Raw genomic sequence first — 27,920 nt, 5'->3', positions numbered from 1 at the left:
TGGGGAACAGCCCAAGTGTTGTCAAGCCAGAGATCACCACACCCGAGTCTTCTAAGAGACTGGCCGCGACCGGCAGTCTTACTTAAATACTCCAAGCAGATCCTTCAGGTCTCCTTCCAAAGATATCATTGGAGCTATTTCCACCTCCTTCACCTCTTCATTCATCTGCTTCCATCACTGCCTCTGTTACATCGTCTTCTTCTTGTCTGGGAGGATCTTTCAAAGGAATGCACCTGAGGAAGTTCTCCGGGTGCCATGAGTGTCATGTGATGGCTGATCCCACTCATGGGCCATCAAGGGATGCTTCCATGAGGGCTACTATCTGTCCTTGCCCTGACCGTGCGGAGCTCTTCATGAGACTTTGGAGCTTCACCAAGCAATTAGCCATGCAGGTAATTATCCATCTTCATCATGAACAACTTGGTTTCTGGTTCTCAATCTGAGAAACTTGTCATGTTTTCAGCTACTTCATTATCATTTACAAGATATACTCATCTGAATCTTCTGTTCTCTGCAGTAATTTCCGAATTGGGTCCTGAAGACACAAGCAGAACCATAATTGAAATCATTTTCCAGTCAAGTTGGCTCGAGAATCAATCGCCGGTCTGCAAGATAGACAGGTTACTGAAGTGTTGGGTCCAGCCCATATGTAGGCTTGACAAATTTGGGTCATCAGCCTAAATCAAAGAAATCAAAGAGAAAGGTCAAAATTGAGTCAGACGGTAGCGTGCACAGTAAGCGTGCAGCGGCAGCGTGCAAGAAAAGAGAGAGAAATAGAGAGAGAAAGATTAGGTTTCTGAGTTTTCTGCTTGACGATCGGTGGCCAAACGTTGTCAGTTTTGGCCCAAATATTATGTGGAGAATCCTTGCAGCAAACTCTACAATCCTAACGGTGTTGATCTACAGTTTACCCTCTCTAAGGTACTTTCCTACGATATCTACTCCGTGAGACCTAGAATTCTCTTTTGAGGAGATGAAGATATGCTATTCTTGAACCAAGATCTATGATCTTGATGTTATTCTGATCCTCTAGTTATTCTAGAGAAGACCTACTGTAAATCTGTTATCATTATTATTGATAGTGGAAGTTTGAGATGGATTGCGGTCCCGTGGTTTTTTCCACATTGGGTTTTCCACGTTAAAAAGATTTGGTCTCACTATGTGATTGATTTATTGCTCTATTGTTTATGCTGTGCTGATTGATATTAGCATTTTGATATCAAGTTGATATTTTGATGAGGAACTTATTTTGATACACAAAGAGGGAAAATAATTATTCCGCATTAACAGGTTTCTTCCCAACAAGTGATATCAGAGCATCAGGTTGTTTGGTGCTAGTTTTCTTGTGTGATTGAAATGGAGTTAGATGGTATGATTAAATTGAACTCATCAAATTATTCCACTTGGAGGCGTCTGATGGAAGATTTGCTCTATTGCAAAGATTTATATAAGCCTATCAAGGTTAAAGATAAACCTTCTACTATGGACGATGAAGAATGGGAAGTTCAACATAGAAAAGCTATTGCCTATATTAGAAGATGGATGAATATAAACTTGCATGAGCATATTTCAGATGAAATCAGAGCTGATGTTGTTTGGCAAAGGTTAGAAAATCTCTTTGCGAAAAAGATAGTGGGAAATAAAATTTCTCTCCTCAAAAGGCTTGTAAATTTGAAGTATAAAGATGGTGGTGGTAACATTGTTGAGCACATAAGCCTATTTCAGAGTCTTGCAAACAAGTTGGTTGCTATGAAAATGAATATAGATGATGAGATGCAGGGATTATTACTTCTCAGCTCTTTACCAGAAAGTTGGGAAACGTATGTGGTGACTATTTGTAACTCCACGCCAGAGGGGACTCTAACCATAGATATGGTTAAAGATAGTTTGCTAAATGAAGATGCAAGAAGGAAAGAACAGGGTGAATCTTCTTCTGGTGCATTTGTTACTGAAAAACAAGAAAGACGTGGAAGAAGTCATAGCAGAAATCCATATGGTTATAGAGGAAGATCCAAGTCTAGAAGAGATATCAAATGTTTTCACTGTAATAGGCCAGGTCACATGAAGAAAGAGTGTAGGTTTTGGAAGCGAGAACAGAATGAAATGAAGAAAAATGAAAAAGAGACCAATACAGTTGCTGCTGAAGGTAATATCATTATTGTTTGTGATGAAGGTTGTGTCAGTCTTGTAGCTCAGGACAGTAACTGGGTAATTGACTCTGGTGCTTCATTTCATGTTACTTCTCATGGTGATTTCTTTAGATCTTACACTGTTTGTGATTTTGGTAATGTTAGAATGGGAAACAATGGTACATCTAAGATTGTGGGTATTGGAGATATTTGCTTGGAGACCAGTATTGGGAGCAAATTAATACTCAAAGATGTAAGGCATGTTCCAGATATTCGTCTTAACTTGATATCTATAGGTAGACTTGATGATGAGGGCTTTGCACATTATTTTGGTGAAAGTAAATGGAAACTCACTAAAGGTTCTCTAATTGTGGCAAAAGGAAAGAAGATTAACTCTTTTTATGTCATGGAAGCTAAGCTACACAAAGGAGAGATTAATGCAATTCGAAAAGGTGAAAGTATAGATCTTTGGCATAAGAGGCTTGGACATATCAGCGAGAAGGGACTTCAAACTTTTGCTAGAAAGCAGTTCTTACCAGAGTTGCAAGGTACATCTCTTAAATCTTGTGATCATTGCTTAGCTGGAAAAACACATAGAGTTGCATTTCAGACATATCCATCATCTAGAAGATCTGATGTTATTGATTTAGTTCATACTGATGTCTGTACTATACAAACTAGAACTCTTGGAGGTGCTCTTTATTTTGTTACTTTTATTGATGACCATTCTAGAAAAGTTTGGGCTTTTGCTTTGAAATCTAAAGACCAGGTACTCGATGCTTTCAAGGAGTTTCATGTCAATGTTGAAAGAGAAACTGATATAAAGCAAAAGTGTGTTCGATCAGATAATGGTGGCGAGTATAGGGGTCCTTTTGAGAATTATTGCAGGTTCCATGGTATTAGGCTTGAGAAAACAGTTCCTAAAACTCCTCAGCAGAACGGTGTGGCAGAAAGGATGAACAGAACCATTGAAGAAAGGATTAGGTGTATGCTTTCTCACGCCAAGTTACCGAAGTCATTTTGGGGGGAGGCTATGAGAACTACAGTTGACCTGATAAATCTTTCTCCATCAGTTCCTCTGCAAGGTGATGTTCCAAAGAGAGTATGGAGAGGAAAAGATATATCTTATAATCATTTGAGAGTCTTTGGGTGTAAAGCATTTGTTCATATTCCCAAAGATGAGAGGTCCAAGCTTGATAATAAGGCAAAAGCATGTATCTTCTTAGGATATGGTCATGAAGAGTTTGGGTATAGATTATGGGATCCAGTGAACAAGAAGATTATTAGAAGCAGAGATGTTGTGTTTCTTGAAGACCAATTGTTTGATGATGGTGATAATGTTGAGAAGCCAGAAACCTCTGTTTATATTCCTTGGAGTTTGGGTCCAGTTCCTTCACCTGTAGTTCATGATGATCATGGGGGAGATGAACAAGAAGATTGTGGTGAGAATACTAGTGATGATACACCTACAGTTGATGATTCTGAACCAATTGAACAGCTACCTCCACCACCAGTTGAGATTTCATTGAGAAGATCCACTAGAGAGCGACAACCCTCTACCAGATATCCTCCACATGAGTATGTTATGCTTACTGACGGGGGAGAGCCAGAAACTTACCAAGAAGCTATTCTACATGAGAATAAAAGTGAGTGGGTTAAAGCCATGCAAGAAGAGATGAGATCCTTGCTTGAGAACCACACCTATGACTTGGTAAAGCTGCCGAAAGAGAAGAAAGCTCTCAAGAATAAGTGGGTTTATAAATTGAAGACTGAAAATAATAGCTCACAACAAAGATACAAGGCACGACTAGTTGTGAAAGGATTCAATCAGAAGAAAGGTATTGACTTTGAAGAAATATTTTCTCCGGTTGTAAAAATGTCCTCTATCCGAGTTGTTCTTGGTTTGGCTGCCCGCTTGAATTTAGAAGTTGAGCAACTTGATGTAAAAACAGCATTTCTTCATGGTGACTTAGAAGAAGAAATTTACATGGAGCAACCAGAAGGTTTCAAAGTCAAGGGAAAAGAAAATCCGATATGTAAGCTTAGGAAAAGCTTATATGGACTCAAACAGGCACCTAGACAGTAGTACAAGAAGTTTGATTCCTTTATGATGAGCCAAGGGTATGATAGAACCACATTTGATCATTGTGTGTTTATGAAGAAATTTTCAGATGATGATTTTATTATTTTACTGATATATGTTGATGATATGCTGATTGTTGTCCATGATGTTGGAAAAATTGGAAAGCTTAAAAGAGAGCTAAGTAAGTCTTTTGCCATGAAAGACTTAGGATCGGTGAAACAAATACTTGGCATGAAGATTCTTCGTGATAGGAAGAAAATGAAGATTTGGCTATCTCAGGAGACTTACATTGAAAAGGTTCTTGAAAGATTCAATATGAGTAAAGCCAAAGCAGTTTGTTCTCCACTTGCAGGTCATTTCAAACTGAGTTCGAAACAATGTCCTACAAGTGAGAAAGAAAAAGAAGAAATGTCCAAAGTGCCTTACTCATCTGCAGTAGGCAGTTTGATGTATGCTATGGTTTGTACTAGGCCAGATATAGCTCATGTAGTTGGAGTTGTCAGCCGATTTCTCTCTAATCCTGGAAAGGAACATTGGGCAGCAGTGAAATGGATATTAAGATATCTAAGAGGTACTTCCAGGTTGTGTTTATGTTTTGGCAGTGATGAACCTGTGTTAGAAGGCTACACAGATGCAGACATGGCAGGTGATACTGATTCCAGGAAGTTCACTTCAGGATTCTTGATGACATTTGCAGGAGGAGCAGTCTCTTGGCAATCTAAGTTACAGAAGTGTGTTGCTCTATCAACCACAGAAACAGAATACATAGCAGTTACTGAAGCCTGTAAGGAAACTTTATGGATGAAAAAGTTTCTACAGGAATTGGGCTTGAAACATGAAGTATATACTGTTTACTGTGATAGTCAGAGCGCCATTCACCTCTCCAAGAATTCAACATACCATTCTAGATCCAAGCATATTGATGTGAGATATCACTGGATTCGTGATGTGCTTGAGATGAAAGAATTACAGTTGGAAAAGGTGCATACCAATGATAATGGTTCAGATATGTTGACAAAGTCTTTGCCTAAGGAGAAGTTTGAAGCATGTAGGCGAAGAGCGGGCTTGGTACAGCCCACCATATGAGCTAGAGGGGGAGAATTGTTGGGTCCAGCCCATATGTGGGCTTGGACAAATTTGAGCCATCAGCCCAAATCAAAGAAATCAAGAGAGAAAGGGTAAAATTGAGTTAGACGGCAGTGTGCACAATAAGCGTGCAGCGTGCACAGTGAGCGTGCAGCGACGGTGTGCAGAGAAAAGAGAGAGAAAGATTAGGTTTCTGAGTTTTCTGCTTGACGATCGGTGGCCAAACGTTGTCAGTTTCGGCCCAAATTTTATGTGGATAATCCTTGCAGCAAACTCTACAATCCTAACGGTGTTGATCTACAGTTTACCCTCTCTAAGGTACTTTCCTACGATATCCACTCCGTGAGACCTAGAATTCTCTTTTGAGGAGATCCATCCTATGTGATGAAGATATGCTATTCTTGAGCCAAGATCTATGATCTTGATGTTATTCTGATCCTCTAGTTATTCTAGAGAAGACCTACTGTAAACCTGTTATCATTATTATTGATAGTGGAAGTTTGAGGTGGACTGTGGTCCCGTGGTTTTCCCCACATTGGGTTTTCCACGTTAAAAAGATTTGGTCTCACTGTGTGATTGATTTATTGCTCTATTGTTTATGCTGTGCTGATTGATATTAGCATTTTGATATCAAGTTGATATTTTGATGAGGAACCTATTTTGATACACAAAGAAGAAAAAAAATTATTCCGCATTAACAGGTTTCTTCCCAACATGAAGGTCCACAACACCCAGAAGGCCGTCACAAGGTTCGAAGACTAGAGACATTCCATAAAGATGAAAGCCAACAAGCTCGGGAAGAAGCAATCAAGGTGTGTTGCAGACGGGAATGAACTCCTAAGATTCATTCTACTCCACCACTCGTGCGTGCTCCATTCTGCCATTGTGTGTCTGAAAGAGTTAGGCATCGAAGAAGAAGAGAGGGGAGGGGCCATGAGCACCCTATCACCAGCCATGCTTTGCAATGACCACTGAAATCTGAGATCGGAAGTAGTGCAGGTTGAGGTCAGATTCAAGTAGCTAACTTTTATTGTTGGAACAACAAGTATTTGAGGCTATTACATATTTTTGATTTAAGCTTAAACCAATCCAAAGAGAAGAAAAGACTTCACAAGTGAAAACAAAGGAGATGTCGAGAATTAAAAACAATCAAAATGATAATTGTTCCTTTGAGTAAAATACAACAAAGAACCAATTTTCCCAGTATTTCCTTAATACTTTATAATGTCTATTTTTCAGCAAAACTTCTTTGCTTAATCATTTCTTGAACAATGGGTTTGAATTTGTCAAATTATGAAAGAGACATTCAATTCTACTCCTATGGATCTTATAGCAGCTTAAAATTTCTTTTAACTCGGAGTCCATATTTGTCTTAGAAATAATAGAGAAGATAAGTTTCTTTATATTTATTTGGGGAGGAAAAGGATAAGGTATTAAACAAAAATAATCAAGATTAACATGACACACATATATTTATTTTTGCTAGTAAAGTCAAATTAGAATTGGCATAGATTATGACACATAAGCTATTATAACTTGTTACATAATAATAGTAATAATAATTATAATTATCATCATCAAATTATGTTGGTGCATTCATTCACCAATAATATTCTTGTACTATATATATATATATATATATATATATATATATATATATATATATATATATATATATATATATATATATATATATATTGTGTATCTGTTTAGAAGATCAAATGTCAAACAACATTGAATGGATACATTATATTTTGGTAGAAACAAAAAATTAATAAAAGTAGAAAAATAACATAATTCTTAGATGCTAAAAAATGCAGAAAAGTATCAAATAAAAATAAGAAAATAAAAAATAGTGACATGTGTTCATCTAGGTGGTATTCAAAGCCTTCCTAAAAATTTCAAGTCCTTTGGAATAGTTCTTCTATGTGATATAGAATTTTTTAATTTTTTCTCAAAAATAATTCACTAAATATTAGAAATTCTTTTTCATATATTATGGACTTATTTAGAAGTTCAAAAGGAATAAAAAAATGACAAGTGCATTATAATTTGCTGAAAATAAAAAAAATGAAAACAATAGGAAAATGGAATACTATTCAGATGTTGGAAATTTTTCTAAACTTTTTAAATAAATTCTGTAAAATAAAAAACAAGTGTCATATGTTCATATGGATTGCATTCAAAGTATTTTCAGAAATTTTATACTAAAAAATTGTTAAAATTTTTCAGAAATTCAAAGTACATTATTATTTGTTAAAAATGAAAAATGATATACTATTCAGATGCTGAAAAATTCAGAAAAAATCAAATAAATCCTGCAAAATAGAAAAACAATGTCATTTGGTCCAAATTTTTTTTTCCAAGACTAAATTTTTTTCATATATTGTTGACATAGTTAGAAGCTCAAATGTTAGAAAACATTACATCGAAAAATGACACACTCTTCAAATGCTGAATAATTCAAAACATATAATAAATTCTCTAAAATGGAAAAAAGTACATATATCTATCTAGGTCATATTCAATGCTTTCATGAAAATTTCAGATCATTTCCACTGGAAAATAGGAAAAGAGTTGGAGAAGTTTTGAAAAATGCTCTATTTTCCACATTTAGTCATACACAATGAAATATACATTAGAGAAATCCTCTATAATATTTCAAACAATTCAGATCATTTTGACTAGAAACTAGGAAAAAACTTGGTGAAGTTTAAAAAATGCTCTGTTTTCAACAACATTTGGTCATACACAATGAGATACACATTAGAGAAGTGCTATGTAGTATCCCAAAATTCTATTTGCATAATTATAAAATGTGTTATACAAAATGTTCATGTATACAATACAATACAACAGATGGCCTTTTTTACATGTACAAAACTGTTGTCATATGTACAATTTTTCAAATAAAAAAAAAACTTTTAGAAAATCATATTCTCCACAAAATCGAACCATTAATTGCATTGAATATAGCACACCATTTACAAGGTCATATGTAAAGTTTTAGAGATACATCTGACTTTTATAGAACTAACTAAGAAGCATATTCTCCACAAAAATGTTCATCATCCATAATTGCTCCTACAATTTGCATTCGATATGCCCTCATCTGTTTCTCGGAGAATAATAACACAGGAAATCCAAAAAAGAAACGCTTGATAAACTTTATAGCACGATCATTCCTGGAATATACAAAGGTTATAAATTATATAGTTAATCAACGATGGAATGTTTATGGTATTTCAGAGTCTTTGAACATTGTAAATTTCGATGTAATTTGCTTCAGATGGACTATATTTTTCTAGAATGACATGATTCTAGGATACAACAATTCTAGATTGACATCACTCAAATTTCTCAATGTGTTCACCTACAATATTGGAAATAATATTTATTATATTTATTTATGAATCAACACTTACTGCTTTATAATATATTTTAACATTACTTTTTAGATTGGACATTGAATTATAATGCTCTTAAATCTTTTTTTCTTAGATTAACAACCAAAAGATATCAATGATCTAATTTTTTAATATGTAGTGGCATAAAAATATATTTAGAGTCTTTTTGGACTGTGTAAAAATTCTATACTAAATAAAAAATATCAAGAATACTAAATACATATGTACATCAAATCCTAAATATGTTGCTATCGATGACACATAAGATTTTTTTATATCACACATAATATTTTTCAAGTGATGACATCGCATGTGTCTTTCTAATTAGAATATATTGACATGTATATATTACATCATCATCTACTATACTATACTATACTGCAAATTATTTCGATTGATAATATAACGTTAAAAAATCAATTATTTTGGTTAGCTACCTTATATTTAAGAAACAAATGAAAAAATTATTACATATAATCAAGCTCTTAATAAAATAATATTTTATAACTCACATAACGACTTTAGCTTACATAAGATTATTATCGCCTTCTCATCTTATGTCTATAAGATCAATAAAATTAGTTCAGATATCCTCTTTCTAAGTTTATTTGGTATCTTATAAAAACTATTAAAAAGTTACATAGACATCTCCTTCTCATAGTCAATCATAGTCAATCTTCGTCTTCGAGGTTTGGGTTTTACTTGGGCCTCTACTATCGAGAAGATAAATAATGTTCGGTCCATCTCCTTATTCTTTTCTAATTTTTTAGGTACACAATAGATATACTTTGGTTATGTTCTTCGTTATCTTCTTTTTACAGCAACTCCTCTTCCGTCTCTTTTTTTTTTACTCCCATTTCATAGGGATTGCATGATATAGGTTTGTGAATCATGTAAATGTATCATCGGTGTTAGTGAACAAATGTATCGTGGCTGATGAGTTGGCATGACTTGGTCCACGGGTCGTTGTCGGGAGTCTTCTATCGGTTGAACTGGATGCCGAGATAGGCCGAGCCCTTGCGATGGAGTGTTAATCGACATTCCTCGGTCTAGGCGTCATCTGTGTTGAGCAACGTCTCTTTGTCTCTAAGCTGGTTGGCAACTCGCCTTCGTACACTAGATGACAATTCCCAGGTTGAGACGCTCGCGGCTCAAGGGTGATCACTTTCCTGCAAAAATGGTCTTCGTCGGGTGATTCCCGACTTTGGCCCCTCCGACGAGCAAGTCAGTAGTTATTTTTTTCTTCTTTTTCCTCTCTCTCTCTCTCTCTCTCTCTAGTCGGATGCCGACCGATAGCTTTTATATTACTATACGAGGGTTGATCGTATGCAGGTTTAGCGTGGCGACCGATCCTCGAGAGATGAGACGATACTTTTGTGTGGTTGTCGTCCCGAGCTTCCAGGACGGGACATGCCAAATAACGCCTTGGTATGGGTTCTGACTTGGCGCGTGGGGGTGCTCCCCTTGCTAACTCGACTGTAGCATGGCGTGGCATTGGTTGTGACGTGTCTTGACCCAAAACATACCTTATCAATTGGTACACATATTTTTTTAATTCCTCGGGTAACATTTTAATGACCGCCCAACCCCAGCCATATTGTAATATGTAGTTGCCTTGACAAAATTATATACATGCAAATATATATAGCACATACAATGACAAAAATTCATAACTGATCTATCATGTACTTTTCTAAATCCCTGCGATTGATCCTTCGATTGTAAAAATATTTTTTAAGATACCTAGAAAATCCAGATGACTTTAGATCAATAATTTTTTTAGTATTTGATGGATTAAGAAGAAAAGATATATCCAATACCAAAAATGATAATTCCACTACATTCACTAGAAACTTATACCATCATTTTATAATTATCAATATTAATCCATAAGATATGATAATATCACGGATATCTAAGAAATGGTCAAATAAAAGTACTCCTTATAATACCTAAATGACAATTTTTGTTATAATGAGATCAATTTTACTCAATTAAGCATAGCGAATGCTATAAAAAATTAAACAAAGTTTTATGTATAAATTAGAAGGATCTCATTATAATTAAAATGATCCACAAAGTTTCATCTTAAAACAATCTAATTAGAAGGACTTTTTATCTCTCTTCATCGTTGAAATGACCTGATCCACGATTACCAATATATGTAACTACATAGATAAAATTAAAAAAATTATCAATGATAATTAAAAAAACTAATAATAAAAAATTAAACAAAAATATACTTATATATAAATTGACATTCTTGCAGTTGGCTTTGGAATTTCTACGTGTATAATAAGAACTTGGTGATATGATTAATTCTTGTTTAAAGCCAAAGAGATTAGAGTTGATAATTTAATAAATAATTATGCAAATAAAAAATAAGAAGAAAATGGGAAAATGGCACACTATTCAAATGCTGAAAAATCAAAAAATTAGTAAAAGGTTTCTCTAAAATGGAAAAATAGTGACATATGTCCAACTAGATCATATTCACTATTTTTTGAAGAGTTCTTCTATTCGATGCATTATTTTTGAATTCTCAAAAAATAGCGCATCACATATTTGGATAATTTTTTTTGGATCAAATTTTCTCCATATATTATGGATCTATTTAGAAGCTCAAATGTGGATGCATTATATTTTGGTATAAATTAGAAAAAAGAAAAACATAAAAAATAAAAAAAAATACTATTTAGATGCTAAAAGAATTTGAAAATTATCAAAAAAATTCCTATAAAATTAAAAAATAGTGACATATGTTCATCTAGGTTGTGTTCAAAGTTTAGTAAAAAAATTTAGGTTATCTTTTTAAAGAGTCCTTTTATGCGATGTACTATCTTTGAACTTTTTCCAAAAGAGTGCATCACATATTAAAAAATATTTTTTAGACCAAATTTTATCTATATATTATGGACCTATTTAGAAGCTCAAATGTTAGAAAGTATGGTATGGATGAATTATATTTTAGTAGAATTTAAAAACAAAGAGAAAACAATAAATTGAAATATTGTTTAGATGCTAAAAAATTTATAAAAATATCAAAAAATTCTATGAAATAAAAAAAGTGACATATGTCCATCAGTGTTCTATTTAAAACTTTTCTAAAAAAATTAGGTCATTTGAAACAATGCGACATATTATTTTGAACATTTTCCCAAAAATGTTACATTGCATATTAGGAAAAAAATTTTCTGGATAAAATTTTTTCATATATTGTGGACCTATTTAGAAGCTCAAATATTAAAAAATATTACATGAATCCATTATATTTTGATAGAAATTTAAAAATAGAAAATAAAATAATAAAACCCTATTTAGATGCTAAAAAAAGCAAAAATATCAAAAAAATATCTAAAATAAAAAATAGTGGCATATGTCATCTGTGTCATATTCAAATTTTTCTTAAAATTTCATATCATTTGGAACAATTCTTGTATGTGATGTACTATTTTTAAATTTTCTCCAAAAATAATGCATCACATATTAAATATCTATTTAGATCAAAATCTCTCTATATATTATGGTTGTATTTCGAAGCTCAAATGTTAAAAAATATTAAATGGATGCATTATATTTTGATACAAATTTAAAAAATAAAATAAAAAATGAAATACTATTTAAAAATTAAAAATTTCACAAAAATATCAAAAATTTCTTTAAAATGAAAAATAATGACATATGCACATCTATTATGTTGTATTCAATGCATTTTAAAAATTTAGATCATTTTGAATAGTCCTACTAAGTGACACACTATTATTTAAAATTTTTCCAAAAATATTACATCGCATATTAGAAATTTTTTTTATAGATTAAATTTTCTCCATATATTGTGGCCATATTTAGAAGTTCAAATATCAAAAAAATATTACATTGACGCATTATATTTTGATAGAAATTAAAAAAGGAGAAAATAAAAAATACTATTCCGATTCTAAAAAAATCATAACAAGAATAAAAATTCTCTAACATGGAAAAAAACAATGACATATGTCTTGCTCTATCATTTTCAAAGCTTTTCTAAAAGTTTCATGTCATTTTGAATAGTATTTCTATAATATGCGATGTATTATTTTTTTTTTAAATAATACATCGCATTTTAAAAAATATTTTTGGACCTATTTAGAAGCTCAAGTGTCAAGAAATATTATATTGATATATTATATTTTTGTAAAAATAAAAAAATAAGGAGAAAAATTATAAAATGATATATTGTTTAAATGCTGGAAAATTCATAAAAATATCAAAAAATATCTCTAAAATAGAAAAACAGTGACATATGTCCACCTGTGTCATATTAAAAAATTCTAATCATTTTTAATAGTCCTTCTAATCAATATATTATTTTTTATTTTATCCAAAAATAAGGTGTTGAGTGTTAGGAAAAATTTTTATGGACAATTTTTTTTCATATATTGTGTACCTGTTATATGGATGCATTATATTTTGATATAATTTAAATATAAGGAGAAATAAGAAAATGAAAGACTATTCAGTTGAAAAATTGATTAAAAAAATACTCAAAATTATAAAATTTGATATAGAAGTGCACTGTTTAAATTTTTTTAATAAACAATGTTCGAAATCTTGATAGTAAAAACCCATAACCCTCCCTTCACATTGATCAGACCAGTAAACACCAAATGTTCACAATGTTCATATGACCTAAGCTTCAAAATATTATAGAAATGGGGCATACTTTATGAAACCCTAGAAGCTCTGTTGCAAACGATGAAACCCTAGAAGCCAACAAGTTGGAACCATTGTCGTTGAGAATATGGAACTCGACACAAAAAAAAAAATGCTAGAACCCTAGAAGTCTCATTATAGTGGCGACGGAATACAGTGGAATAGTGTCGACACAAGAACTCAACATACCTTGGTAACTGCCGAAAACCCTAAACCTTTCGATGTAGGAACTCAACACTTCTTGATGACTACAGAATAGGTGAAAGTCGAAGACATCGATATCCGGAGTGTACATAGATATTCTGCTGTAGATGATGATGATGATGAATGACATAGGTCATGTTTACTGAGATTTGCACAATAATTTGGAGACTTAATATATATTCTATAATTTCTGTTGTTGGTTGTATATCACAACTTGAGCCTTCGAGTTGGCTCGACAAGTTATTCGACTATGCTTGGTATCAATATTACCAAAATGAAGTCTATATATTTTAGCATTACAAATAAATTTGCTAGGAATCCAACAAATTTAAGTTGTGATGCTAAGGTTCATATGTTCTATGAAGGAGAAGCAAGCAGTAACACATTAGATGTTACCAAGGCACTCATGCAGACGACAGTGGAAGTGATGCATGGCCATCTCAACCGTTGGCGCATATCTTCCGCTGCAGTAAGCTGGCGATTCCAGGCCTCGCTGAACCCCTTCACATAGTACGATGTCTTCTATCTGCACTCCAATTTGGAATCTTGTGTTGAGGATCTCAATCTGTTCATTCAATTTTAATATGCAACAAGGCTGAGGAAGAAGTGATAACGCACCTGCACTCTCTCACTCTCTTCTAAACTTCTCTCGATGAACACCTTGTCATCCTGGAGCATTTCATACGAGAGAGCTTAGTAAAGCTGATATATCAAATGGATCAAACAAGAACCAAGTTGTGATATTCTAGAACCCTCGAAACCATGGTAGACAAATGAAGCACTTAAATATACTGATGCTGAATTTTATCCTTCAGCATTAGTTTTGCCTTATTGATGTTCCAAAACAACCAATATACCAAAATGTTGTCGGGAACAAGATAATGCCTTCCAAATTTTTGAATCTCTGAAGAATATTAGGGTAAAAGAAAGGAACTTGAAGTCCAATACCTGCACTTTCATGAGCTATCTAAACTGAAACTTTTAGTGCAACCATGTTAAACAGAAATTGGAAATATTTCAGCACTTAAATCAATAGGCAAATCTTGTCACATAGAGATCCAGCAATAAATCCATGGTGCAAGTATGGACCGGATGCAGTTATTTTAATGAGTTTGAAAGTCCATTTTAAGATGAAGCTATTGGCCAACAAGAAGAAAATTTTTCACACAGATCTTTCTACCAGTTTAGCTAGGTTATAGCCCCAGTAAGGTCAATGATAAAGTTGCTCCTTTGCAATTTAGGTGACTAAGGATCAAGTCATGTATTGATCTGAGTCAAGGAAATTGTGCCACACTCATCAATCACAATAACTCCAAAATTTTCAGATGACTCATCCTGAATGACCCTTAATTCTGTGACAGATAATGACAGATATGACAAATATGCTCCACAGCAACATGAAAGGCTATCAGAAGTTGGAATTGCACTTTCTAGGATGATCGTTAATGAATTTCTAACGAGCAAAACAAGCATTAAGGTACTCACCACAAGGGACACATCAAGAAAATAATCAAATATCACTTGACATTTGGTTGTGGTCACTGGAACAACTAAGTTAGTGTCCATCCATGGACCATATCTGCATTACATATACCCAATAATCAAATATCACTTGACATAAAAGCACAAGAGCTGCTAAATACCATAATCCTGTGTTTTCTATTCAAAGAAGCTGAATAAGTTCCAACAGACCTGTTGATCATGAAGTTAGGATAAACAAAAGCATATAATGCTTTTGAGCCTAGCCGATCAAATCCATCTTTATCTGGTGGCCCACCTTCACATCTTTGAATGCTCACTTTCTCAAATATCTGCATAGCACAGTTAAGAGCTCAAAAGGAGAGTAACATACAAAATCTTGTTGCTTTTATTTATTTCCTATACAGATTCAGAATAATAAAAGGGACTAAATTAGTAATATAGTTTAAATCAGTTCCATAAAGAGTTGACATAGATGCATGCAAAGCTAAGATTAAATCTGGTTGTACATCGGTATCAGGAAAAGGGAAAAATTAGATGAAACATCAAAGTAGAATAAGTAAAAGCTCTTATAGGAGTTAGATGAATCATGTCCAAAGTTTCATGTGTCTACTTCAGCATGTACAGGTTCAAGAAACAATAAAGAACTACAAAGACTACTACTCCGATTATTACAAATGCCAAGTTTGAGATTGTATTATGAGAACAACAAAGGATATGAAAGATCTAAAAATGAATAGTCATACTTAGGAGTTACCATACAAGGGTTGAATATGAGTCAAGATTAAGACCAGATGCAAGATCTCCATGAGCATAAGGAACATGATATCCACCATCCAAGTAGTTGTCACAGAAAACCTGGATGAATGGCAAAATTGATGAGAAAACAATAGATATATTATGCATGACGTCATCTACTTTTTCTTGTCAATGCTAAAGCCTAGTTACCAACAAATGAAATGCTAACTGCCAATGAAGTTAGGCATTGCTACATCATACCTTCCAATTACATTGGACAGTATATTCACGCCTACAAACATGTTTCAATGAAGAGTCGATCCCATTCGTGCTCAGGATATTTGAAGCATTCCCAAGCCATTCATTTTCCACTGTCTCAGTACAACAATTTTGCTGAGGAACAGGATGCCTGTCGAATCTGATGAGTACAAAAGGTCCCCAAGTAGCCACCGCCAATGGTATAAGACCAAATTCCTGCTCCCCAAGAGCAAAGATCCACTTCACCTCTACATCATGGAAAGAACTCATAGAAAAAAATGGAACACATCTGTACAAAACATACATCCTTTTTGAAGTTCTTGATTCCTGTAATTCGAGTAGCCTTCAATAGGGTGCCATCTAGACCATAGGTCCACCCCTAAAGAAATAAGATATTAGAAGAACTAGATGTCACGATACACAAATGATATAAGATGATTCATATTAATCATGTAAATTTATGAGAACACGAGAGTTTGTGCACATGCCTAGATATGTCCTTAAATGTTTTTTAGATATGATTTCACTTCTAGAAACTCACATGATAAGGGCACACAAAGCATGACTTCTGCCCACTTCCAGAGGCAACTAGAGAAGCATGGTGGCGGCACACATTGTGAAAAGCATGAAGAGTTCCATTAGTATCTCGGCAAACAATAAATTCAACATTTCCCAGTCTGTAATTAGAAACAGTGTGCACAAGCAAACAGATCAGTTATGTCATGTACAATTTGAAATTCTGAATCAGTTAAACAAGTTGTCCGTCCTAAAATATGATACTAATTTAGGATTTCAAAAAGAATAAGGTCTGATGTTGCATAGAGAAAGAGCTTTATAACTAAGTACATGACTAAGTCCATTCCTAATTACTGTTAAAGGGGTCTCATGCTTCTTATGATTTCTAGAAAAGTTAACCTTGTGCCCTTACACATGGATCTGTGTTCTATTAGTCAATTTAGGTAATAGATCAATAATGAATCCTACCACATATATAAAGTCTCTACTAACAGAACAACTTAGGGTGCATGTATGTCCAGGTTTCATATTATGTTTTCTCATGATATCTTCAAAATTCAACTGCCAATTTGACACAAAGTCAAATGAATTCAGTTTTATAAGTATGACAAAAAGGCAGACTTTTTCTCTGAGCTACAGAAATTCAGTAACTAAAAATGATGCAGAGATGTGGCAAGGCTTCTTCAGAGCTAGTTTCCAGGACTGTATATTACTTTTCAAGAATTCATGGATTCAATCTAAAAGCTATTTTCGAACTAGCACTGGAGTTTAGTTTCCACCACATCCACATTAGCCACAAGAACAAGCACCAAACACAAATTACTTAACTTACCAAAACACAAGCTTCGTTAAAAAGAAAGGTACTACCTTCCTGTGAAGAAATCATGAGGCTGCTCAATCTGTTCAGTGTAACCTACATATCATTAAGTTAAGAAACTCAGCAACTACTGAATACAATCTGCAGATAAAAATTCCAGCTCTTCCGAATCAAAGATTACAGGACGACTATACAATAAGAGAGGAGCCATATTCAATCAATATAAACCCTAACAACGATAAGGAACACACATAACAAAAGTCTTTTTCCAATGATCAGGGCGTATCACACCCTAAATCACCATAAAGATGATCAGATATCATTAACATGGCGACAGATTGTGATAAATTCCTTCCCCTCTTTACGTAGTTATGTTCAATCGAGCAATAGATAAAGAAGGGTTTTTTCTAGATTCAAGGAGGAGGAATTACCGACGGCCTGCCATCCCCGGAAGAAGACGCGGTCGAACTCGAGGGCGAGGAAAGAAGGATCGGTGCACCACGAGCTGGGGGGCGTGATGGCTTCGGCGAGGGGAATATCGGGATTGAACGCCTCCACCATGCGCCGCTGAGCCCGTGAGATCCCGGTCTCCGTGGAAGGAGAAGGCGAAGATCTGCAGGCGACCCTGAGGCCAACGCCACGGGTCGAGGAAGAATAGGAGGGCGAGGCAAGGAAGCGCTCAAGCGCTAGGGTTTTGGCCGACAAAACGGCACCGATCTTTGCCACTACGATGGCCATGGGATGGAATGGAAGGGAAAGAGACGAACGAAGAGGGGGAGCCGAAGAGAGTTTTCAGTAGACGAAGAGTTGAGCTTATAATTAGCCATTCTGCAAAAAATTGCAAATACGTCCCTCAGAAATCTCATATTGATTACTTTCAATCTTTAAATTTAAATTTAATTCTCCATATGAAATTTTAATTGATGTTAATATTGAAAAAAAAAACTATTAAATTGATCAATAATATTTCAATTTTTTTATATTTTTATATGCCTGTAATCCAAACTAGTTAATATCGAGATTCTATTCTATGTGATTGATTATCTTGTTGTCACGAACGGTCATCGCGTACTCGTAACAACTTCGTTCAACGAATCATTCGTCGCTTTTGCATGCTTGTACAGAAACATAACAGTCTATTTTACCTTAGTTTTGTGTGCCTTTATTTGTAAAAATATATATTCAAATAGGTTGCAGCGCTACAGTGCGATCACTCATCGCGTTGGCCAAAAAGCCTCAAAATAGTTTTGTTTTTACGTACCACAGGTTATTTTCTACAGCTCGCTGCAGCACCCAAAACGTCAACCATCTCAGCACCCTAGAACCCCTCGAGTGACACAAGGCTGGATGGGGCTTCGATATATTATCGGGTATTGAAAAATATTCACAAGTTCGCATGTTAACTTGACGGGAACTTGCCTTCGCGCCCGGCACCTAGTGAGCAGTTGTTTGTGGACTTGCAACTGTTCGTTTTACCTTCTAAAGTTCTTGTTTTATCTTTCTTCTCTTTTCTCTCTTGCACTCAAGGTGCTTGTTGAATTGCTTGTAAAGCTTCCCCTTTCTGCAAGACGTCGGGACTTGTCCGCTGTTCGTTTTTCTAACTAATCAACTTTCTCTTTTACAGGTCCTTCGAGACCTGAGTGAAGTTGCAAACTGGCTGACCCTTTATGAATGCATAACGCAAAAGCGCGTCACGACTTAGGCAATCCTAACTAAATTCGAGAAGTTGGCGCAAAGGTACTTCACGACTTAAGCAACTCAAGCTAAGTTCGTGACTTAACCGTAAGGATGTTTCATGACTTAAGCAATTCCAACTAAGTCTGTGATATTGTATTATATAGACACATCAAAAGGATCAACACATTTTATGCATATAAATAATGCATCACATTAATTTTAGAATTTATACCTTAAAAAGATGGTATGAATTTTCATTTACTAGAGATTGAGGACTCAAACATCTTCATCCAATGATTTGAATTTTCATGTTCATACATTATAAAACTCATATGGATAGTAAAAATTCAGCCCTATATAAAATGTACCCAGCACACAATCAACTTGTTCAACTTCATATGATCATTTTGAAACCAAGTTCACATTGCAAAGAAGAAAGCTAAGTAGCAGAGACTCCAACAACAGAAATGAGGCTCTCTGCTGCCCTGCTACAGTTCATTCTTCATATAACTAACAGAAGCATGAGTAGGCAACGTGATTCCTCTTGGAGACATAAGGCGAGAAGAAATTGGAAGCTGTAGGAGAGGAGCTAGGAACTTGGGATGGGACGAGGATTTGGGTCCGACCCAAAGTGATTCTCTTGCCAGCTACATTTCCGTAGAATAAACCAGATATCGCAGGCACAAAGACATCGCTTTTGGAACAGATTTGGAAGTCAAGAGCTCTCTGCAGCTCGGCGCCTCCAGACTGGAGGAAGTGACCTTTCTTCTCTGCAGGTATCAGATCATCCTGCAACAAAACGAAAGCGGAATGCAAATCTTTAGATCTAAGTTTTAGCTCAACTAATGAACTTTGAGCCGGAGGCAGAATGCACAGTATATGCTTCTGAGGAACCAAAGATGCAGATTTCATGATCAAATTGCAAAATATCAAGATTATGTATCATCAAAATGGTGAGTGTCCTAGAATTAATCACAATCAAAAGACAAGCAACAAGAGGCTAAACTAAACCTTCCCTTAACAAATTTGTACTTTTTGATTGTTTCCGCAAACATAATATCTGAGACACATGAAAAATTATATGTAAACCAAAATTTTGCCTATCAAAATAGTTAACTGTAAATGTCAAGGATGATGCACTGATGGTTAAGCTTGAAAGCACACAGAATTTCTCTGAGTCATAACTAAATGTTCATGCACTAATGCTCATGGCACATACTGGTGCAATCGTAACCTATGTATCAACCATAAATGCTATACCACAAACATAAAGTTCTTGGAAACATTGAGTTAAGCAATCAGTGGAACTTACCTTAGTATAAGTTTTCGGAAAGACCTCCTTCAATGGGTTTAGACTTTCATGCCACCAGGTCTCAGTTAGGTAAATCGTGTTATCTGCATTAAACCCAACTTTTCTTAAGAAATCTCTGATCTCCACTGCAGTGTAACAAGGTTTTCTTCCATTGCTTTTCTCTCTGCAGCTCTTTTTCTCTAGCACATCAACCCTTATGTCGACTGCAATAAACTGGCTTCCTGCATTGCGACTAAGAGTTTTCAGTCTCTCAACCATCCGGTCAACCACTTCCAAAATTTCCTGTTTCATTACAAGGCTTCCAAACATAGCTAAGCAAGCAGTTGAATCCAAGTCGGTATTAGGCTTTCCCGATGCTTTCAAATTGATTGAAGGGAAGAAGGTTGCAAGTCTCAGGTAACTTTTTGTTTGGAAGACTGGTTGAATATTGTTCTTAATGAAGTCCTCTGATACCCTATTGGGGACTCTGATGACAGCTGGATTTTCAGTAGTTACTTCAGCAGGAAGCTCTCTGACAACTTCTATAACTCCAGTCAAGCTTGCAGTGAAATTATCGGCATCATACATATCCTCAAAATTCCTGTAAGCATTTGGAGTGTTTTAATTGCAGAAGAAAATTGAAGATCTATGAAAAAGCAACAAACAAAAGGAAAAACAAGATCTGAACTACCTCAATGTTTCGGAGGAAAAAATGCTGTCATATGCATCTTAGAGATGCTCTCTCTCTCTCTCTCTCTCTCTATATATATATATATATATATATATATATATATATGTATATATATACATGTATATACATGTATACATATATATACATGTATATACATATATATATATATACATGTATATACATATATATATATATATATATATATATACATATATATACATATATATACATATATATACATATATATATATATATATATATATATATATATATATATATATATATATAAGCCTAGCATTTGGTATCAATGGTTGAAGCATATGAAACAAAATACCACAGTAACTCATTAATCCGGGTTTTCTCTTTCACACTAGAGCACACACTGATCATTTCTCTGATCAATTTTAACTATATATTTTTAAGATCTGAAGACAATGCAAAGCGTTTTCACTTTACTACATTTTGCTGTTTCTGGTGTTTTCCTAAAAGAGGGAGAAAATTCAAAATCATAATCATAATGCTGAAATTTTAGTTATGATCAAAGTTACAATGACAAAGAAAACTGGTAAATTAACACTAGAACAAAATCCAGAGAAGCTGGCAGAGTATGATAAAAATTGGAAACTTACCTTCTTTGACCAACCTCATTTCCTCTGATGTCAGGAATCACTAAAATGGCACCTAAATACCTTGCGATTACCACAGCATCTGTGACCTGAATGATGAAATTGATTGCAGATAATAAAAAAAAAAGACTTCTCAGTGCATGTGGTTCAGTTTTACATTCTATTTGAACAAAAAAAAAGAGAAACATATAAATAAAAAAACAAATTTTATCTAGGACGAATACATTACAAAAGAAAATAAAAGAAAAGAAGGGTACAATACTATACAGCCATAGATCAGTGTTAAGGCATGTTCTAGTCAAGACAAATGAAGTGTTGCAGAACCCAAAAATAGTACAAGTTAGATAACATAAAAAATAAAAATAAAAAGCCACTTCATAAATTTCAGCCTGAGTAGCTGTGTGGGAGAATATTTCAACAGAGCAACAACTTGACGATAAAATTAACTTGTAAAAGTGACTATTTCAATAGATTAGCTTTGTCAACCACAGACACACATTATAAAAGTACTCCATTTATAAGCATTTGTTAAAGCATTCACTGTTTACAATCATTAAAATGAGAGGAAATCACGACAATGAAAATCAAAGTGCAGTTTTCATACCTGTGAAATATGGTGCTCAGGACCACCCGTCAAAGAGAATGTAATGAAACCTTTTGACTGCTCTATCTCTTCTAAACATGCAAATCCAGGTGGGAAATGATAGACCAAAATCCAAGTTCCAAAATCAATAAAGAGGAGTAGAGTTCCAACTGGAATAGCATAATAAATCCCAACACATTATATTACTTACTTGGAACTGGTTTGGCCCAACAAGGTTTAAGCTCTGGGCTGCTCTCCGTAGAGACTTGGGTAACAGACTTCTCTTCTGCCTTTAATGCATCAAATTGTACAACTGATGTTTCTTGAATACTCACCTAAAGGTATGCAACAAAAGAAAAAGAAAGAATGAACTAAAAGATGAAAGAAATACTTTATACAGCAAACATTAATGCATTAATTGTCTAAAGCATGGAGACAATGGGGCACCTAGAATGAACACTCAGATTTTGTAACTAACTAACTATTAGGAAGGAAAGAAGATAAATAAAAGTGACCAGTAAGGACCTGAGGCAAAGAATTTACTAACAATAATATCTGCAGTCGTCGCATATAGGCAAAATTGCCCAAAAGTAGATCATTCAAATAATTATTTTAAGGGTTTTCTAGCTCTATAGAGCAGTGTAAAGTGTTAGCCAGCACAACACCCGGGAGCTAACTGGGTGGCACATAGATGGATGGGCCTTTGGGGTGGTATCTAAGATTGATTCGCTGCCTTATTCCACAGTAGTGTTATGTGGGCACTTATGGGGACTTTTGGTTACGGTAGATCATCTTAGATCCTTTATTGCATGACTATTCAAAGCTTACGAAGTTTATATTTATAATTTATTTTGTTTATCAAGTGTTTACTGAAATATATGCTTATGAGATTCCAAGTTAAACACTTTTTCTAACTCGTCTTCTTTATTGCAAATCGTTAAGGGACCATAAGAGGTTTCACGGAGACTGACCCTTTGCAGATGGATACACAAGGGTATTGCACGACTGAGGTAAAACCAACTAAGCCCGAGATAGAGTTAAGTTTTGTTGTCGATATTTTACGACAAAGAGAAGATTAAGTTCTTATTTTTCTTTTGCTCCTCATTTAAAAACTAATGTAAATATTTAAATTTACTGTCCATGAATGCCAAGAAACATATGAACCAGATGAGGGAAAAGAAGGGAGGAAAACACTAATGTGAACTACACGGGCATACAAAAGAAGTTCAATTCATCCAGATTTGAGATAGCAATTGTCTTTAAATGTTTATTTTAATATGAATACATGACTGGAAAGACCTTTCCAGATTGTGCCTGTTCAACATAGTCACGGAACGCTAACATCAAATGCAAGGCTCAGCAAAGGCATGCATATCTTCGTAACTGCACATCTACATTCTTGAGAAATAAGAGGTTAATGGTATACACGTACTTTTCCCACTAACAACTACTGATTTGACACTGACCAATTCATTTCAAAGCTAGTGTAGTGCAACTAAAATTTCCATGTTTGCCTGCTTAACTGCGATGAACAAGTGAGCAGTCGATCTTGTCCACATAATGACAATATCAGTTAAAAGTTTAGAGTTGGATTCTATAGAGGATCAAACAAAAGAGAAACAATCAAGAACGCTACGTCATCACATTTAATGCTGATCATGTGGCTTTTTTTCCTCGAAATTAAAGATCAAGAACAACGAAATAGAGCAATAGATACTCTTGCCTGATAAGTAATATCAGCATCCTCAATGACGTTAATCCGATCAGTAAAAAGATCCTAGTAATACACATTATCGTAAATTCTCTGTAATCAGAAATAAGAACATGTACCCAAATTTAAAAAGCAAAAGAAAAAAATTAGAAGATGCAAATGTCCTAATTTACTGTTCATGCATGCCGAAAAAAAGATTGACCAGATCAGGTAAAAATCAGAGGAATAACGGATCCAGTTCATCCAGTTATGGAGTAGCAAGTTTGGGTCACGGTGATAAAAATGCCTAATTTTAGTGCACCCGCATGCCTCCGGTAACCAATCTGCATCACTCGAAAGACTACACCTTTACACAAGATCTTCCCGATCCGGCAACTAAACATCATAGGAAAAAGAGGGACACATGCATTGATCACCTCGATGGAATCGAAGTGGTCCCTCTTGATCATGTTGCCGAGCATGGCGAACATGGAGATGGTGAGAAATCCGGCGACCACCTGCCTGGGATCCACCGCCATTGCGGGCGCCAAGCTCCTCCAAGCACACACAAATAGAGAAAGCAAGAGGGAGCAGCTACAGCAACTACAAGGGGCTTGAGATCTGCTCAGAGAGAAAGCAAGAGTGAGAGAGAGAGAGGGTAAGGAAGGCGGTTTCGTCGCTTCTGCTCAGATCCGGCCAAGGGCGGGCAGATCGAGCTAAGAAAAGCAGCAGCAGCAGCTCGAGTGAGCGGGCGACGAGAGTCGCCGTGGGAAGCGTTTTGAGAGCCCCCTATGCCTGCCGACACTTAAGCAGTTCGAGCGAGCGAAACTAACGCATACTTCCGCTACAAGTGCTCTCATTATTTAATATATATATATATAGTATTTCCTCACTCATATAATGTAATAATAATTTCTTAGTGTGGTTTCTGAGCAAGTCAAAGGTGATCAGAGCAAACCGGAGATTAAGGAGTTCAAATTAATAGGCGAGAAGCTTAGTAGTGGATACTTTTTCTTTATTGCTTGTTTTGTGGATGTGAGATGGTGATTGGTTGAAGGAAGCGGACTGCTGAACTCACGCAGTGACTGGTGATGCAATGGGAAGGGGGGGCGGTTTAGGTGAGAGGGGGTTTCGAGCTACCCAAAGAAGGATGAAGACACGTCCACAACTTCCTCTGTCAAATTGTTGGGGCCCATAAAGAACATAAAAATGACGCTTTGGTGTGTGGGTGGGTGAAACCTCCGTGATTCTCTCCACACTTTAAGCCGACTTGGGAGGGTGTCAAAGGAATTGCCCGCCGCGACGATCGGGTGACAGGTCCCTACTTGGGACACGAACCGGATCACCCGGGTCGCGTGATAATGCACGAGTTTTGTTGGGCTGATATCATCCGCTCTTCCTTGTCGGTCATGCCGATTTGATGGTCGTCAAATAATTTTCGAAAACATATGCCCATAAAATAACTGTGGTGCGGTGCCACCAAAATTGTGGGCACTCGACCTAAGTATCAATTTATTTGGATCGGTATTTGGGCCGATCATGAGATCTTGAAGCTGGGCTTGTGTTCTTGATCTACCCAAGCCTTTTACATTTGTATACTTCCTTCCAAACTTGGGAAATAACATATTCGCCCTTCCAAATTAATGTATCAGTATAAAGGGCTCGTGATTTAGATTTCTTACTGTCAAAGATATTTGAATTTATCCTTAGGTGATTTAAATCTTTGATTTCTGATTACATCGTGAGCATGTCGTGAAGGGAATACTGAAATATATAATAGCTGTATGGTTTTGACTGACATAGTAGCACGTCACAGTGTCTCTTCTCCTGGCGTTACACATCCAAACTTGAAGTTGCACTCTTGCAATTATAACAGGAAATCAAGCTTGGGTGAGCGACATTTTAGGTGTTATTTGAGGAAGACGATGGAGAACAGTGACAGAACATAAGAGAAGGTACTTCAGTGGAAAAGCTACATCCAACATGCATAAATGTAACAACACCATGTGGAGCAACTAGAAGACTATGGCTTGGAATGCTTGTGCAGTGGAGGAGGATGCGTGCTCACTAGACTGTAATCTGCGCTGTAGATGATGAGACCTTCCCCTTCCTCGTGCTTCTTGTGCTCGTTGCCTAGTGAACTGACCTTGAGCTTTGATTCCTTCGTCCTAGGAAACATCTGCATCAAACGAATGAGTTCTCTTATTCTGAATCATCAGAACTGGAAGAATGAGAGTAACTGATACTAACCTCAGCTTTCTCTTTGCCTGCACAATTCGGCGGTGGGAAGCCAACCTCCTTCAGTGACTTTCTGCCTAGGTCTCGGCCATCTGTGGTTGGAGATGGAAAGGAGGAAGAAGAATCTACCAGTGCTGCCTGGTGAGAGAGATGAGGGGCCAACATAAGAACACAGGAGACATATGCACAAAGCAGTTTCTTCATGATGGTGACTCTCGATGCACACAAACCAGTTGTCGTTGAGAGAGTGATAATATATAGAGAAAGAAGAAGATATGACACCAACAATTGAAGCAGTAGGTACAGTAACATGCATGGTGATTGCCATGCCGTGGATCTTGTATCCATGAAGGGAGGCAGCTAAATGCCACCGAACTGACATTTTTGACTCTGTAAGCTTCTTAGACCTATTTCTATTATTTTTATCTTTGCTGGTGGATAAGTTGATGGGCAGCACAAAGGAGAGGAAAAGCATAAGGTTCGAAATAGGACCCAACTCCAATTGCCTACTCCATTAACTCAACATTTTGTTCAGCATGAAGAAGGCTTATACTAATTCATCACCACTTGAACTCCTGAGTTCAAATTATAGAATTAGGATATTGGCATTATTATTCTTTTCAGACACAAAATCTGTCTGTAGTAAATCCACACCTTGACGAGCCTTGTGGAGTTGATGCATCTCGGTTTCTGACTTTCTGTCAGAGACCAGTATTATTAATGTGAGTACCGGAGAAAAAACAAGGAGAGTCACGGAGAGATGCCTTCACCCATCCTTGTCTTTTGCCATGCACGTAAGAAAAGTCTCTGGCCTATTAAATATCAGGCCAGGCTATAAACGTTAGTATGAGCTGTCTACCCTTCTACAGTTCATTTGATCAAACCCATATTGCAGTGACAAGATGAGTGCACCTACTTCACGGTAGAAGCATCGAACATCTCCACCCCTGTGACTGCGACTGGCCACTTAAACCCACCGACTCAAGCAGTAAAAACCAGGGCACTTTGGAAAAGGTAACAGCAGATATCGTCCTCAACAACTCAGCCACCCTGCTCTCGCCTCTGAGATCACAGAAACCAAAGCCCCATCTCTTTCCTGCCCCTTCATTGCCTTCTTCCCGGCAGCAGAACGAGGGAAGTCAGATTAGAACGGAGGCTTGAAGCGTAATACTGGTTTGCAACATAGTGTCATGGCTGGTCCTCGTAGTAGTACCATGAAACCCATGGACGATGCAGATCTGGTACACTGGAGCAGCAGGAAAAGTTTTAAGCTGTGATGTTGGCCATTTATGCTGCCTTAAATAAGCGGGCCATGGCGCCATCAATTCATGAAGAGACATCTGCTGCTGAGTGTGCAGGTAATGGATTGAATGAACTCGTTTCATGGTTCTGTGAGACAAGCAGCATCATGAGTTGCACTTTAGTCCTCGGGTCTAAAATGGCATCTTTAATCTCATCCAGCGACCCTTTGCAGGATCAGATATGATGTGATGGTGAATCCTTAATGGTTAGCCAACATGCACACATCAGAATTGCGTAGCTGAAGTATCGTTTGATTTCTCCAAGGAGACTCCTTTGAAGAGACACAACAAACTACAGTGCTTCCGGGAATTGCATGTTTTCAATGGAATAGCAATAAGTTCGGACACAACAATGAATTCCATGGCAGCCCTGGGTGATGGCCAAGAACCTGTGGGTACAAATATCGAGACGAC

General features: G+C 35.9%; 2 protein-coding genes and 1 long non-coding RNA gene across 4 annotated transcripts; all 3 read right to left on the bottom strand.

Moving 5' to 3' along the window:
• Positions 1-13,749: 13,749 nt before the first annotated feature.
• Positions 13,750-18,197, bottom strand: LOC103992295 (choline monooxygenase, chloroplastic). The gene is made up of 10 exons (XM_009411939.3): positions 17,841-18,197; positions 17,460-17,505; positions 16,618-16,753; positions 16,381-16,455; positions 16,080-16,292; positions 15,843-15,938; positions 15,294-15,412; positions 15,087-15,180; positions 14,220-14,270; positions 13,750-14,127 (listed from the first exon to the last, which is right to left on the bottom strand). The coding sequence occupies exons 1-10, from the start codon at positions 18,145-18,147 to the stop codon at positions 13,987-13,989; spliced, it is 1,278 nt and encodes a 425-aa protein (XP_009410214.2). The 5' UTR covers positions 18,148-18,197; the 3' UTR covers positions 13,750-13,986.
• A 1,224-nt stretch (positions 18,198-19,421) lies between these two features.
• LOC135642062 (protein MANNAN SYNTHESIS-RELATED 1-like) lies at positions 19,422-24,812 on the bottom strand. 2 transcript variants are annotated; one of them, XM_065157848.1, is made up of 6 exons: positions 24,405-24,812; positions 22,489-22,612; positions 22,299-22,366; positions 21,698-21,783; positions 20,399-20,978; positions 19,422-19,875 (listed from the first exon to the last, which is right to left on the bottom strand). In XM_065157848.1, the coding sequence occupies exons 1-6, from the start codon at positions 24,504-24,506 to the stop codon at positions 19,597-19,599; spliced, it is 1,239 nt and encodes a 412-aa protein (XP_065013920.1). In that variant the 5' UTR covers positions 24,507-24,812; the 3' UTR covers positions 19,422-19,596. The 2 variants fall into 2 exon arrangements, with proteins under 2 accessions (XP_065013920.1, XP_065013919.1); XM_065157847.1 differs by having other exon boundaries at positions 22,299-22,369; positions 24,405-24,811.
• A 1,046-nt stretch (positions 24,813-25,858) lies between these two features.
• Positions 25,859-26,418, bottom strand: LOC108953395 (uncharacterized). Its single transcript, XR_010498075.1, has 2 exons — positions 26,218-26,418; positions 25,859-26,146 (listed from the first exon to the last, which is right to left on the bottom strand). It is a non-coding gene; the product is annotated as an uncharacterized LOC108953395 (long non-coding RNA).
• Positions 26,419-27,920: the final 1,502 nt, after the last annotated feature.

The sequence above is a fragment of the Musa acuminata genome, chromosome BXJ3-7 (assembly GCF_036884655.1).
Source record: "Musa acuminata AAA Group cultivar baxijiao chromosome BXJ3-7, Cavendish_Baxijiao_AAA, whole genome shotgun sequence".
NCBI classification, from domain to species: Eukaryota; Viridiplantae; Streptophyta; class Magnoliopsida; order Zingiberales; family Musaceae; genus Musa; species Musa acuminata.
Note: the sequence above shows the minus strand (reverse complement) of the source record. Positions and strands in the feature narration are given on the sequence as shown.